This window comes from Daucus carota, chromosome 3 (genome assembly GCF_001625215.2).
Source record: "Daucus carota subsp. sativus chromosome 3, DH1 v3.0, whole genome shotgun sequence".
In the NCBI taxonomy this organism is placed as follows: domain Eukaryota; kingdom Viridiplantae; phylum Streptophyta; class Magnoliopsida; order Apiales; family Apiaceae; genus Daucus; species Daucus carota.
The window spans coordinates 46,345,546-46,361,311 of NC_030383.2; the positions used below are offsets into that span (position 1 = coordinate 46,345,546).

At 32.7% G+C, this 15,766-nt stretch overlaps 2 protein-coding genes across 6 annotated transcripts; both read left to right on the plus strand.

Moving 5' to 3' along the window:
- The first annotated feature begins 300 nt into the window (after window positions 1–300).
- On the plus strand, window positions 301–2,665 carry LOC108213304 (uncharacterized). The gene is made up of 7 exons (XM_017385086.2): window positions 301–576; window positions 665–777; window positions 943–1,018; window positions 1,302–1,330; window positions 1,663–1,756; window positions 2,091–2,180; window positions 2,289–2,665. Exons 1-7 carry the CDS (start codon window positions 421–423, stop codon window positions 2,430–2,432), a joined length of 702 nt encoding a protein of 233 aa, XP_017240575.1. The 5' UTR covers window positions 301–420; the 3' UTR covers window positions 2,433–2,665.
- Window positions 2,666–3,613: 948 nt separating this feature from the next.
- LOC108215433 (putative F-box protein At1g67390) lies at window positions 3,614–14,209 on the plus strand. Of its 5 annotated transcripts, XM_017387933.2 has the most exons (7): window positions 3,614–4,114; window positions 6,941–7,081; window positions 7,994–8,052; window positions 9,624–10,577; window positions 10,658–10,834; window positions 10,940–11,237; window positions 13,831–14,209. In XM_017387933.2, the coding sequence occupies exons 3-7, from the start codon at window positions 8,020–8,022 to the stop codon at window positions 13,893–13,895; spliced, it is 1,527 nt and encodes a 508-aa protein (XP_017243422.1). In that variant the 5' UTR covers window positions 3,614–4,114; window positions 6,941–7,081; window positions 7,994–8,019; the 3' UTR covers window positions 13,896–14,209. The 5 variants fall into 5 exon arrangements, with proteins under 5 accessions (XP_017243422.1, XP_063945181.1, XP_063945180.1 ...); XM_064089111.1 differs by having other exon boundaries at window positions 3,615–4,114; window positions 6,941–8,698; XM_064089110.1 differs by having other exon boundaries at window positions 3,615–4,114; window positions 6,941–8,052.
- Window positions 14,210–15,766: the final 1,557 nt, after the last annotated feature.

Sequence of the window (15,766 nt, forward strand, 5' to 3'; positions counted from 1 at the left end):
GATTAATGAGAGTGGGTTTTCTGAATATAATTTTCTAAAGTTACTTGCATTATCCTGCAAATAAATATATTATTATGGTTAAATTGAAAAAAAACGGTAATTAAGTCAAGATAAAATTATTGAGACGAGATGAAATTATACGAGACCTATATGAAATTATAAACTAGAGTCTTAATTCTTACTTAAAATACAAATCTAAATAATATTTTTAAGTAAAATGAATTTTAAAAATACATCATTCATAAATATAAGAAACACTCAAAAAATTAAATTTCATTCGATAAAAAAGGATGTTTGGCTTATACACAGCCCAAATCACTGACTTGACTGCAAGTCGGGTGTTAGCTCTCAGCGATTGCATCAGAACTGTTTGATGAACGCCTCACTGAAAGTTTGAATTACATTGCTATTTAAATAGAAATGCAAAAGGAAATGGATTCAGATGTTGAAACTATAGAGAAGAGATTGAAGTCTTTTCTTGAAAAGCTGCAAGTAGAAAGCAGTATTCTTGATAGAATAGTCTACAAAAACAAGAATCAGCACAAGCACTGCTTATATTTTCAGTATCTCGTAAAGGTTATATATTTATGTACACAGGCAGATGAATTTGTGTGTTTTTTTAATTTTAATTTGATGTGGTAATCATACTGTTCTTGTGGTGTAGATTAGAAGTGATTTGAGGCTTTTGCACTCGGCTGGTCTAGAAGAAATTCTGAGTTCTTTGTTTGAGTTTATTATGGAGAGGAGGTCTAAGCAGAAATTGCAGCTGTTTAAAAAGTTTGTTTTATGCCTAGTTTTATTATTCGATTATGTTCGTGGTGTTAGAACTTAAACACTGGTTTCAAGTGCCTCTGTACTTTTGGTTAAGCAATTTTAGTTAGCATTTTCCTAATTTTATATATTCAAATTTTGAAGTTATAGTAGGGAATTACTGTGCAACAGGTTAAAGAGGAAAAAGTGTGATGAAAAACATAATCTTTTGGAGCGACTCCTAGGAGCTGCACGGCTACTTTCACAGGTGTTTCTATCTTCTACCTCCTAGTATCGGTTAAGAATGTTGTCCTTCGTTAATTTTGACATTTTGGTGAGCGAACTGATACATTTTTGAGCATATATGAGATCGTAGAAGGTTAAAATTAATACTGTCATGTGGTCATAATTGGTATCTTCAATGGATGTATATGATAAGCATGTTCCTGATCATTCTTTTGACAAAACACCTAATAGCTAAATGCAATCACTAGTCCATTGATGCATTAATTGTTTCTTCCCTTACCCTGACACTTTCTGTCTAAATGCAGATGGTTGAGCCAGTGCTAAAGGCAGCTACGTATCCTTAACCGGTGATTGTTCAATGACAGTTGACAACATCACAGTGTGTTAAGTTATATTCCATATGTACAACACGAATGTATCAGGTAGTAGGCGGTTAATAAGCTTTAGTAGGCGGAGTATGAAATTGCTTACCCTTTATATGAATTCTGAATGCCCATATAATTTGTTCTGCCAATGCAGGGCACAAGCATTTTAACAGATTGGATCCTAGTCTTCTAGGCTTCTAGCATATGTAAAATGATCCTTTATGCATAAGTTTTTTAACTATCAGATACATCATTCAGTACAAGATTTTACGTTATTTGTTTCCTCTTTGACTATGGCTAGGCAGATATCTATCTTGCTAGCGCAATCCTTTTTCATGGGCTTTTCTGTAACAATTACTGGTTTGCTTGCTCGTCTAAGAGTTTTGATTCAGCAAGTAGGCACTGTGCATATTCTGAGAGTTATCTGACTGTGTTTCTTATACAATAAATGAAATATGATTTTCAACTTGATACGCCACCGTTAGCAAATTGGGATATGTGTAAATTAGCTCAGACAAAAAATTTGGATGTGCTTACTGTCATACATTGAAAATAATTGGCACAGTAATTTGTTAGATAAGAATACTAGAGAATTGCAATCAGTTTCTAAATCTCGTAGGCCCATAATTTGGATCCTGATGTTATAATCTGAATTCATCAAAATAAACTTCCAAGTACTCGTGCTGGCAGAAGGTTGGATCTTTTAATTAAAAATCTTCTTTTGTACAGATTCTATTTGATATCGTAATCGTGTTCAACGAGGCTTCTTGTCTCTCTTTAAAGGGGCAGAACATGGAACTGGCGCAAGATGGACTTGAGGTCAATTTACTATCTAATGCTTTCATCAAAATATGTGTATGGAGATTTCTCTCTTATGTTCATTTACAATTCCACATTTTCATCCTCTTACATTTGCACAATTCGCAGACATATAAAGATCTGTACCTTACAAATGAGCAAGTTTTATATCTGAATTGTGTATGGGAGGCAAATAAGTTTGTGTTGCATGAGATGATTAGTAAGTTTAAGAACAAGGAACAGTTTATGAATGTGGAAACTGGAAAGGATTAGGGAGGAGTTGCTGCAGCATCTAAGCATCAAAACTTCTTGAAGGTAAAACGCCCGTAACATGCCAATTTTCCTGTAGTAAGTCAAGCATTATGTAGACAAGTTGTTGAATCTTTGGATGCTATCTAAGTATCTATATCATATGTACATTATTCTTTTGAATTTTTAAAATGATATACTAATGTTTATGCATATTAATACTTTTTAGACAAAATAATACTGTAAATTTGGTAGCATTATCTAAAATCTCGAAATTTTATTGTAAATTGTAATAAGATTTTACAAAGAGATAATTTAAATTGATAATTTTTAACAATAAAAATGTGAGATTTTACCAAAATATCTAGATTTTCAAACTTATTTTCAAAAATACGGACAAAGTTACATATAAGGTTGTAATGATTGAAATCAGTTGATTTTGAGATTATAATAATTGTAATTGACGTTGTATATATGGTTGCACCGTATTTTTGAATATTTTTTCTAATTTAGATATTTTTGAGAACCATTTAAAAAATTGCATGAAACAATATTTTATATTCACGAAGTATACAAATAAACATGTGAATAGCCAAAATATCACTTTATATATATTTAATAATATATTTTTTCAAATATATTAATTATTATGATAGAAAGACTTTTAAAATTTAATATTGATCTCAATATGAGATCAATTTTTTTTATTAACTCAGAGAGATTATCAACTTATAAAATATTAATTGAGAATTTTATATTTAAAAATTGAAAGAATATTAGCAATTCGATCAAAAGAATGTGTGTTAAAAAGTCAAGTGTCATATATATTTGAAAACAGAAAGAATATTTTGCATTATCTTCTTGGGTGGTATACAGTATTTTTTAAGAGATGAATGTCTGATTTGATTAATGTAAGTTAAACTAAAGTATATATTTTTATATATTTAATCGAATCAAACTCAAGTCTAATGGATCATGTTTCGCGTTTTTGTTAATATTTGGTGAAATTGTTCGAACTTTCGAGCCGAACTCGAACTTATCGAACTTACATAACCTGAATTTCGAGTTTAAAATTAAAAAATCGATCGAACATGAGTTCAAATTCCTTAAATCTTTTACTCGAACTCGAGTCGAGCTTGACAATATTTGACTTGACTCGACCTAATTTGACCGTGGGACTTGATTACAATGTTACACGTAAAATCGTAAATAATGAATCAAGATACTATCGACATATTTGTACATTTTACTCTCTCTATCTCCAGCTCTAAACCTGATATTCCGGTAGGCGTGGCTCGTTTAATAAAACGAAATAGAATAGGATGGACACGGGTTACTAGGTAGTAGGTACCCAAAAACCCGGTTGTCAAAACACGCAGGCAATAACATCATCATCATCATCATCTTTTTCTTGATCATCTCAACTTCCTCACCGATGAACCCCCGGAAAGAATATTCACGCCTTCCGGCTGTTCTCGATTTCATCCACCACCCACTTGTCAGGGAAGATTCTGATTTTGGATAAATTGCCCCTTGTCGAGAAAACGAGGACTAGGGTTGATGTTTTTGTTGTTTTTCAAGTCTTTGTTTGAGGCAATGAATGATGATAGTAAAGCGGTGCTAGCTGCAGCTGAGATGGTGGAGCGTGCTATCAACGCGCCAGTTGTAGCATTTCAGATGCTAAAATTGTTGCATCTTTATCTCAGGTATGATCAAAAACGTGCTTTGGCCTTTGAGTAATAAAAAAGAAAAGTATTTCAACACATTATTTAAAAAGAAAATTTGAAAAATAATGTTTAGAAATATGTTTTCTTTGCGGCTGTCAAAGCGACTGTTATTTTCGAATCGAATGCATGGAGTATATTAGGCACTTAGCTCTATGAAGTTACTACTTGAAATAGTATTCCCAGAGTCAGAATTTTTGCTTGCAGCTCAGGTAGATGCTATTGCACGACAAAGCTTAATAAATAGTAGTAATTGTTTTGATATATAAAAATTATGTGAGTTTACTTATCCTTGTACAGTATAAGATTGAAGTTATCCACCCTCCATTTCACTGTTTAGGCATACCCGATTCTAATGTACTTTAAATTCTGAATAGCGAGTTTGTTTTATTATAACAAACCATGGGTGGAGGATCAGTTCGGGAGTAAATACCATATAGCTATTCAAGTTTTTGCAAAAAAATTGATAGGAACCTGCGCTTTAGATCGAGTTACGGGACCTTGTAGATTGAAATCTCTTTCGATTTCTGTCCTTAAAGGGGTGTTCTTCTGATTCTTTCTACCTCTCCCTATTTTGTTAAACTTGTTTTTGAGAGAATAAGAAACACTGAGAGCTCAATTGGAGAGAGCTCACTGATCTCATGTAAACATGGTTGAGGAAATCATTCTTGCTTATTCAGCTTTTAAATACAGCAGTTTGAAGCTAAGCATCAGGAATTCAAGAGAATAACAATTGCTAGAAATCTGCAACTAATAGCAATAATTCTGCTACTAATAACTAGCCTGAAAATCTGCACCAATTAGCAAAAAATCTGCCATAATAAATAAGTTAAAAATCTGCAATCAAACCACCATTTTGTTCCACAAAAATAGCTTTTAAACAGCTGTTCCTAACTGCTTGGTTTGACTGCGCCTCTTGTTATAATGAGGAAAAGGAATCACCTGGTGAGGCTTATTATTTATAACAAATATAGATCAGCAAGAAAGTACAAAAACATGCATCCAAAACCTTAAAGCTTGTCGCTTCTATACCTCGACCCTCAACATTATTTTTCAATATACTTCTTCGTATTTTATTCTTTTACCCTATCTGTGTTGTATAGCGTTTAAGACCTTAATTTACTGCTCTCTTCCTTACTTGCACCAGTAATGACACATTAGAGCTAGGACCCTTCCATTATCCCGTCTACAAGTTCTAAGTGGTCACGTTGGTGGCTTCTGAATTATGTGATTCAAAAACATCTTCGTTGACTTACGGTTGCTGCTAGAGCTGCTCCTTCGTATTCTCATCATTATCTAGGTACTAGTACATACGCATGACTACCTGTTCTGCTTTAAGTAGCTTAAATTCATTCTTAAGATCAGCAAATCCAGTTTTCTAAATTGCTGAACCTAGCTCTGATTCCATTTATTAGTTTTCTAAATGAATGATATATACTGTATAACATTACGGGGGCGTTGGTGCTGGGATGATAAGTGGGAATGGGAATGAGGTTATGAGAATGGAGAGTATATGAGCATTCCAAGGGGGGTGAAATGAATGATTTACCCACCAAGTGGGAATGCGGTTCCCATTCCATACAACAAACTTGCTAATTCAGAAACCAACACATGGGTTTGAGGTTCCGACTCCTCTTAACCGGGCTCATTAACCATGAACCACCTTTATGTACTTCTTAGCAATTTAAAAATACTAAAAGTTAAGAGACTAATTTCAATAAGGAGACTGCCACCCCAAAATATACGAGATTTAAACTTTTTATATATTAAATATATTTTAACTATTATAAATATCTTAGTCATTAAAAAAAAATTACAAATGCAACAAAACCAAATCGATGATAACACAAAGTAGAGTGAAAATGGAGAAATGTAAATTAACATGTTTTAATTCAAGAGTTTAGATAAATTACAATGATAATATTAGTATAGGACTGTTTTAATACATACATATAGAAATAAAAATATGAGTAGTGTGAATATAAGATCCAGAACAGTTAGATGTAAAAAATAGTTTGCCAAAGTGTATTATAGCTGAACATTACTGAATGAAGTAAACCATGGAGTATACCTGTACCAGTAGTGTGTATCATAGCCAACCAAAAACACTGAAAACATTAAGGAACTGAATCTGATTGCAGTCACGGAATATAATTGGTTTAGAACTTTGACCTGGAATACAACTAATATGATGCAACCATCTATATTTTAAACGATTAATTTTTTTAAGAACCCTTGTTATCATCATATAGGACGGCTTGTAGGTGAAAAAGTATCAAAAAGTTTTTTATTGATCAATTCCCCAGTTAGGTAGCTAGGGAAGTATTGCATGCTGTTCCGCACTTTACGATCGTGAGGGCTAGTTGGAGTAGCAATTTGCTCCACCTTTTGATTTAAATACGAAAAAAACCACATTTAAGTTTCACTTTTTTTAAAAAAATAATTTATATATTCTTATATTCTGGTTTGCTTTTATTTTTTGCTTTTAATTAGAGTTATATCTTTGTTTCCAGGTTATTCCTATTATATATAAATAAAAACTCGAGAGAATGGGCTGGGTTCCATTACGAGTCCAAGGACAATTTGTAATCTTGTTAGTTCGAGTTATGAGTTGTAATCTTGTTAGATCAAGTTATATGTCCATCAAAGTACCTTTTGCATCAAGCAAGCACATAGGGTTTTATTTTTCTTTTTATTTGGTTTCTAAATTGAGTTAATTTATTTTTTCCTCCTAATTCTTCTTTCTTAATCGGGGTTTTTCAGTTAATTAATTTCTTTAGTAATTTATAGTAAACTTTTAACTTGCAGAGTCTTTTCAGAAACAACCTCTTATATCTTGCCCTTGGAGATCATGTTCCGCGTGCAGCAGTCACAAGTTATGTTTTGTTTGGTGATGATAGTCTCTCCTACAATTGAAACTATCAGAACTAAGCCTAAGATACCACAGCCGTAAGTTTGAATTCTTTCCTTTTTAAACAGTTGATCGCTTGTATAAAAATAAAATCTACACCGTCATATCATACGACCATATACCCAATCGGATAGTTACATATCTTCCTGTCTTGGCCTTTATATATAAAAGAACCTACAGTAGAACTATTAGCTAGATTTTTGAATTAAGTAGATCGGTCCTATTAGTAGATTTTCTGTATCTCTGTAGTTCAAACTAGGAGAATAACAAATTTGGAACACATATTTGAGACTTTTTTTTCCTAAAAGGAGACTAGCCATCCTTTAATTGTCTACTTCTAAATATCTAGTTTTTAAAAATTTGCACCGAAAGTTAGTGGATATTGATCATAAACTTACGATCTCATTATTAATTTGGGTTAGTTGACTGACGTACAATGATCTTCTACTTATAGCTATATATCTTTATTTAATTATATTTTGTGAGGGCAAATTTTGGGTATATTTGTTTTCCCCAGGCATACCATAACGATAGATATGCTATCAATAGTAGTTGTTAGTTGCACATAACTTTGCCGCAACGGTTTAGCCAGAACCGCGTGGTACTTTCAGTCTGCTTTCGGTGCTCAATAAGCACCAAATTTTAATTTTTGGTGTAGTTGAACAAAAAAGCAAGTTTGATGTCTTAAGTAAGTTAATGAAAGATACAGATAAATTAAATTAGTGGCTCATACTCATCAGACATATAGCTCACAATTTAAGTCTTTAAGCATCAAGTATATGTTGCTAATTGTACTTAAAAAGTTAAAACTGACCTTGGCAAAAAAAGAAGAAGTTAAAATTGACTCTTTTTGTCCGGAGCAGAGGTATGAACCCCCTCTGGCAATTGCTAATTGTTCCCTTTATGCAGACTAGCCACCTTTTCATTTTTCTCACGTGATTTTTTTTCAGTTATGAATTTTATATGCTGAAAAGTTATGCATCACTATTACTTGAGCCATGGTGTCAAGGTACCGCCCTTTGGGCATCCTTTATAATAGTTTTGAATAAATTGTTTTATACATTACCGACTACTTTGTTTTAGATGATCACGGTTTTAATTAATCTTATATCTTATCATTTTAAATTTCATGTATATATTTTGAAATGTGCCTATCTATCCTGTATTGTTTTCATACTAGCATTTATTTCTAATATGTTGTCAAATAATAACCATCTTGTACTCGTTAAATATCACGTATTTGAACCATGATTTAGTCATCAGCATGTTTAACAGTGGCAATATTAATATTATCAAGTTTCTCGAACAATATGAAGCATAGACTATATTGTAATTTGTTATTGGTTTCGGCCCACAAGTTAAAGTAATAATCCATAAGGATTTCTGATGAAGCATAGATTATATTGTAATTTATTTTTGATTTTCGGCCCACAAGTTAAAGTAATAGCCCATAAAGGTTTTTTCTGATTATCATATAATATTTTTCTTCATGCGCCCTAAAATTCATTACGGCCACCACTGTCTACATTGAAGAAATCGTCAATCGATGTCTTTATAACGAGTCCTCACGGAAAAGCTCTAACCTTTTCTATTCCTGCTTGTTCGATAAATCCTAGTTAGCCTGTCTGAAGAATTCTATCCGTTCCTTTGTTCCGGTAAGCTATTAAACATCCATCAATTTACTACTGATTGATCTGTATATGAATTGTTTCTTACACTTTCTTTGGGATACCAAAACAAATTGTCTGAAACAAGTTCCAAGCTTCTTCTCTATCTTGAAACAAATATAGTCTGTTCAAACATGACCCAAACTCATTGAGGCTTTTGATATATGTGATAAATAATCATTTAGGGCTCAATTCCATTTGTGTTCGTTATTTTAATTTCTTGCTATAGCTAGGTAGTCTAACATTTGTGAATTTGGGAATATATTTTGCTCCAATTAATGTTATAAACTATGTTGCCCGGACTCAGGTATGAGTGTCGGACATGGGCGTGGATCCAATAGTCGGATTCTTAGTTTTAGGATAATTAGGTTCTTGGATATGGATCCGAAATTAGACACGGGTGCGGGGACTCTACAAGTAAGCTTAAGGCAAGTAAAACTTCATAGACGATTTATTGTGCATTTATAGAAATAATGTATACTACACATAAATTACATACACTTAATTATTTATGTAAAATTGTAGCACAGAATCAATCAATAGAATAACATAGAAACAATTCATTCATGGACCTTGCTCTCTATATACAAGTTGTTACATGATCTTTATTTTCATTTTAAACTGGGATGCTACAAGGTGAAGTGTCCCATAACAAGAAGGATCCGACTCGGCTCCCATACCCACACCCATGTAATGTCCGGTGGAAATGGGTACAAGGACAAAAATGGAGAGTCTGGGTAACATAGGTTATAAATGTGTTTACACCTTTTGCTCTAAAACTGTTAATAATTAAATGTTCTAAGTGTGGATTTATCTTCTTTTTTAGTTTTCTTTGATATATAGCTAATCTTTTCCAGAATTGTTTTAGAATAGGGATTATTTAGCTAATTATCTATGTTAATCTGTTGGACAGGAATTTCCCTCTGTACACATAGATATGGAATCAAAGGAAAAAAGGATTATAAAGGCTAAACAGGAGATTGATATAAGCAATTTTCTTCCTGAAGCAGTCTTCAGTAATATCATCTCATGGCTCCCGGTGAAGGAAGCTGTCAGAACAAGCGTTTTGGTAAAAACTTGGAAAAATTCTTGGAAGTATTTATCGCGTCTTGATCTAAATCCAATAAGTATTAGTAAACCAAATGTAGAGGTTGTCAGCAGGGATTCCCAAGATGGCCGTACATGGGAAGATCTTATGCAATGCACAAGCTTGTATTCCTCCATCATCCAGTCTATCCAAAATGAAGTCACCCACTGCCAAATTATTCATTTTTCTGCCAATATATCTAATGGAGATCTAGAAAATTGGGTCAAAGAGCTTATCACAAAGAAGAAAGTTACAACACTATCTCTGAAGTGTAGTGAGAACGATATTGCTGACAGAAAAAATGATGGCATACTCTTTGTATTATGCCCTGGTATCTTCAGTCATCTTGAGTGTCTTGAACTGGCCCGTTACAGACTCTTAGACACCTCTCCCTTCCAAAATTGTGAAAGCCTTCGCATTCTGATACTGAGTAGTTTGGAATTAAATAGCAAATGTATAACTGAAATATGCTCTTTCTGCAAGAATATGGAGAAGTTGAGTATGCTTAGTTGTGAAGGATTCTCAACACTGAAAATCTCTGGTCAAAATCTCAAGTTTGTAGAGCTGAGGTTCTTGGATATTGACAACATCAAAATCTTTGCTGAAGCTCTCACAACCCTGATACTCGATAAGATATATTGCCAGTGGTCTTCTGTTGTTATTGATGCACCAAAAGTGACTGAATTACAAGTTTATTGTAGTATTCAAGATGCCTCTCAAATGTATAGGGAGACGTATTTCAGTCAGGAGAAGCTTCTTGAACGTTGCACTGGCTTTCTGGTACAAGGTTTTTTCGTTTAAGTTTTCTTTGATCAAAACTCTGAAAAGAATCTAACATGCTTACTTTACTGTTTTTTCAGTCCTGCCACCAACATTCCCATCTTCTGTATTCTTCTCAAATGGGCTATGTAAGTGCATTCCGTAATTTGGAAGTCCTGTCTACATCTTTGGATTTGAATGATATAAGACATGTGATTCTTTTGTCTTACATAATTCGAGTGTGCTTCCATTTGAAAAGGCTTGACATAACTGTGGAGGTATGTTTCCTGTAGTATAGCTTGGTTGAAAATAGATATCTCAGGTAGGGTGTTTTGAAATACTCAGTATCTTGACTGCATTCATTACCACTGTTACCTACTCAGGTTAGAGACTCGAATAAGGTCGGAAACTTAAGTTATCCTGAGCATTTGTTTTGGGAGCAAAAAGGGATATCTGACTGCTTGGCATGTTGTTTGAGAGTTGTATCCATTCATAACTTTAGGGGAGAAGTTCTTGAAATGGGTTTCGTAAAATATCTCATTACGAGAGCTCCAAGGATGCTTAGACTCACCGTCAAATGTGCTACAAATGATGCGGTAACTGCTACCCAGAGCTTGTTGTTGTTACCCAGGAGCTCTAAGAATGTTTCGGTAGTGATTGACCCCCCTTCAGCCGCAACAGGTAGGTTCTCTACCTTTCTGCCCAATTCGTTTATCTTTGTTGTATGTATATGAATAAATTTGATTATTACATGGACAAGTCAGATTTTAATTCAACACCAACCTGAGAATATAGGTGTATAAGGACAGATACAATGGTCTTAACCATCCAGCCAGCTGATGTGTGATTTGAGATCATATCTTTTATTTTCAAATAATATATTGTCAAAAAGAGGGAGCTCCCTGGGTTTACATCATATCCCCTTTTTATCCACCATTGACAAAGTTTTACCTTTTTTTTTATCTTGATATTTTTGATCAGAACTTCCCTTCTAGCACCTTTATAAGCTATTTAAAAACAACTTCCAACTTTAATGGAACATGTAAATACTAGTCCATTTTTATTATAAACCAGCTACTTAGCCCGTGTAAGCAACATGCTCTAGACGTAAATAAATCATTATTATTACATGCGATGAATTATATAAATGTTAATACTGACAGAAGTATGTGTTGTGAAACAATCAAACAAATGATCCCCTAATTTATTAAAATGTTACATTTATAGGGAAAGCCGTGTGCAATGAAAAATGCAAGCACGGCTTGGGGAGGGGTTTTTACCTATTTAACTGGGAAATTATCTACTCCATCCGACTAGTTCCGGGTTCGAATCCCGGGCAACCCACCGACACAAAAAGATATATGTATAGAAATCCTTTTTTTTTTAACAAAATACTTACAAAAAATTTGGATAGGTCTAGAGAAATACATGAAAGTTGATTGTTAGTAACTGAAGTTAATATTTAATATAAATGTGATAAATGTAATACAATAGATGACATGTCAAATATGATAATTATACCAAAATTAGTATGCTTTGCTTTATAATTTGTTTATGGGATATTAAAGGTTAGAATTTATATACGTGCTGAAATAAATTCTAAAAACAGTGGTAAGTTTACCCAGTATTTAGTGTAAAAATCTTAATGGGGTAGAACCAAATATAAAAATCAATTTTTTACTTAGATTGTATGTTTTAAATTGTTTGTGCATGTTATGTATGATTAGTTTTCTACATTAGAATGGAAATTTATGCATAAGTATTACTAATTTAAAAATTATTAGTGAGATTTTAAAGTAAAACCAAGTGGTTCTCCACGGGACTCTATATAAGATGGTTCTCTATGGAACAATGACATATATATGTGAGTCATGTTCCTCTTAGAACTCTTAGGTTAAGAAGTCTTAGAACTTATTCCTCTTAGGTAAGTTAACTAAGATCCTGCAGCAGAGCTCGCCTTATTTTGTAGTTTTGTATTCTTCAGGTGAACTTTGTATTTTGTATTGAAATCATGAGATATCTTAACAATTGAATTCAAGGAGTATATTCAAAATTTTGGGTTCCGCAACAGTATTTGCCTTATTTGTAATATTAATTAAGGTTCTCCATCATAATTTGCTTTATTGTGTAGTGTTAATGTGTTATTTACGTAAGGTCCAGGTGTTAAACATAACATTTTGTAGCAAAATTCGCTTTATTCTATAGTATTCATTCCGCGAATATTATCCGCGGAACGGCGAACTCCCGTTCCGCGGATATTTATAACGGATCCATTAAAAAATAAGATTGAATCTAAGCCTTTAAAATATAGATCTAACGACCCCCGTACAGTGTATTAGATAAGCGCTCCCTGACACACGGTTGTCAGGGAACAGGACCCTTATAAGTAATGCTACATCCACAAATTGAATACAAAATGACATGATAATTGAAGTGTGATTTTTATAGGGGCCTAATTTAAACAAAACTTAACAAATACTCCCTCTGTCCCCCTAGGTAGTTTACCTTGAGGGACGAGAGTTCGGCACGCATTCTAATACTCCTAAAAAACATAGTTCCGTAATTTATTTTTTTATTTTTTTTCTTTTAAATAAAAATTTGATGTTTGAATTTTTATACACAAAAAGAAAATTTCAAAAAAAAGTTATGGAACTATGATCTATAAAAGCCTTAAAATGCGTGTCGAGCAGTGAAAAAACTGTAAACAAATGAGGGGGACGGAGGGAGTATCATTTTATGAAAGATTTTATACCTAATATTGTGTATGGAGCATTTTCTTATATTATATATATAAAGAAAAAATCAAAAATCAACAATTTTTTGGCTTGATATGTGTATTGATATAAAAAAATTAACAGGTAATAAGCGGTCATTATAATCTACATTTTCTTATAGGAAAATGAATAAAGTTTTCCATCCCTATTTACTAGCCTTTGAAAAAAAATTACAAGTGTGGTAGAAACCCACCCCAGCGAAGTAACTGGATGCAAGTGCCTTAAAATTGTTAATCTGCATGTATGTTTGTATTTCCAGGATCCTCTATATAGACAGCAGCTTAGTAGAAATTGGATTGAATGCATCTAATCTATAATCATGATGTAAATAAACATTCTGTTAAAGACGATCTATATGTTTTAGATAACTTCAACCATGCTGGCAGGCTTACAATAGTTGAATATCTGGAGTTATGGTTGCAGATGTTAATTACCTTAGATGCGGCAGACCAGAACCTTTTTATACATGATTGACATATATGATATATTCCTTTTGTCAGGAAAACCACCATTGGCTCGGAAAAGAAGATCTGCATGGAGAAGAGGGAAGATCTCTCTTGATTAATTATCTGCCAACTGACTAACCTAGATGATTGCTTCTAGTTGTTACTCGCTTGTTAATTAATCTTGTGGCTGCGTTTGTCAAAAAAAAAAAAAATTCTTGTGGCTGCGGAAGGGAAGATACTGTTGATTCGTGTTGCTTTGAATTTTACCTTTAAGACGTTTATGTGGATGGTTGTGGTGAAGCAGTAGAATCTTTCTGTTCTTTTGTTAAAAGTTTTTATCCAGCACCGAATATTCTAGTGCGTAGACTGCAATTTCTTCACATTTTTGGCCGTTTTTGGCCTATTACAAAGACTTGGTTTGTTTTTCTGCAAATGCTTTTGTTTTATGCCATCCCCCCTCCCGCATCCCAACCTATGTGATAGTTGCTGGTTCATCAATTTGTGCTTGTTTGGTTGCAGGCAGGTATTGACTTCTATAAGAAAGTTGTACCCCCTTCGTATATAAATTCCTATTAATTAGAAATTTCTATTTAGTTTATATGCAGGAAATTTCTAGGAAGTGCAAACAACTAAGCAGGGTGGGAACGCAACTTCCCATATTTTAAGGGAATTCGTACCTTTAAAGAATTGACGCTTCCCTAGTATTTGTCAAACAAACAACTTAAAAAAAACTTAGTACATACTTTCTGGAAATTCAACTTCCTGTAAATCAAATTACTTTTTTAAACTTATTACAGTACTTTCTAATATTTCTATGATGTTTTTCAATAATAGTCAATTTAATCACTTAAATGAATTGCTTATCTTATTTATTTTTATTATTATATTTTTGATAATTGCCACCTATAATATAGAATTATTCAAATAGATAATTTAAATTTCATATTTAATAAAAGTAATTGTTAATCATAAATTATTATTTTAAGTTATTTCAAATGGTCTCCGAGTTTGAAGGGGCAGTTGTTGTTGGCTTAGAGCAAGTGTCGTAGAGCAAGTCCAAGATATGTCCTATATCATGTCCTAACTTATAATTTAGGGTAATAAGTTAATTTAGGGTAATTGATGAAAAAACTTAATTGATGAAAAAACATGATCCACAATGTCCTAGTGATGTCTTATATCACTAGGACAACCTTCTCAAGCCTTATTTTTGGGGCACATCTTTCCTGGCCCTATTCAATATTTTCTTATAAATTCTTATCAACACTCTCTTTCTCTATCTACTTTTATATTATGCTTTAATGATGAAAAAGAGTCTTCAATAATATAATATTAGACATATTGTGAGAATAAGGCACATTGTTGGAGTTCAGGTTAGTTTCATATGTCCTAAATTACTAGGACATGATATTTTATATTATATTTGAAACTTGAACTAGGATATTCTTGGATTTGCTCTTGGGTATAGCAGTGGGCGACCGGATTTGGATCGGATCTAGCTGAATTCAAATCCTAATTTATTTAATTTTATCGGATTCGGATCAGATCAGGAGTCAGATATTTTATAAGCTAATTCATATCCGGTCCACTCAGAATGTAGATAATCGGATCGGAGATCCGATCCACTAAAATTTATGAAATATATTTTTGCACCATAGAAAACGTAATAACCTTCCATAAAGAAAGTAATGATATTTTCTAACTGTTAATTCATGAATTTTAACTTAACAAGCACAAAAGGAAACTAATAAAGCAGTAAAGTAAAGTCGGCAGTCACATGTTATTAACAAAAATGTAATTGAAAATTTTTGGTGGTTGTTCCTATGAAACCTTCAACATAGTATGTATCAAGTAAATAAAAAAATAATAAATAAATTATTTGATATTATGTTCACGATTTTGTCTTGTATTTTTAGAAATTTTTATTTATATATTATATATTAATATAATTAATATAATATAAAATATATAATAGAGTTAAGCGTGGATC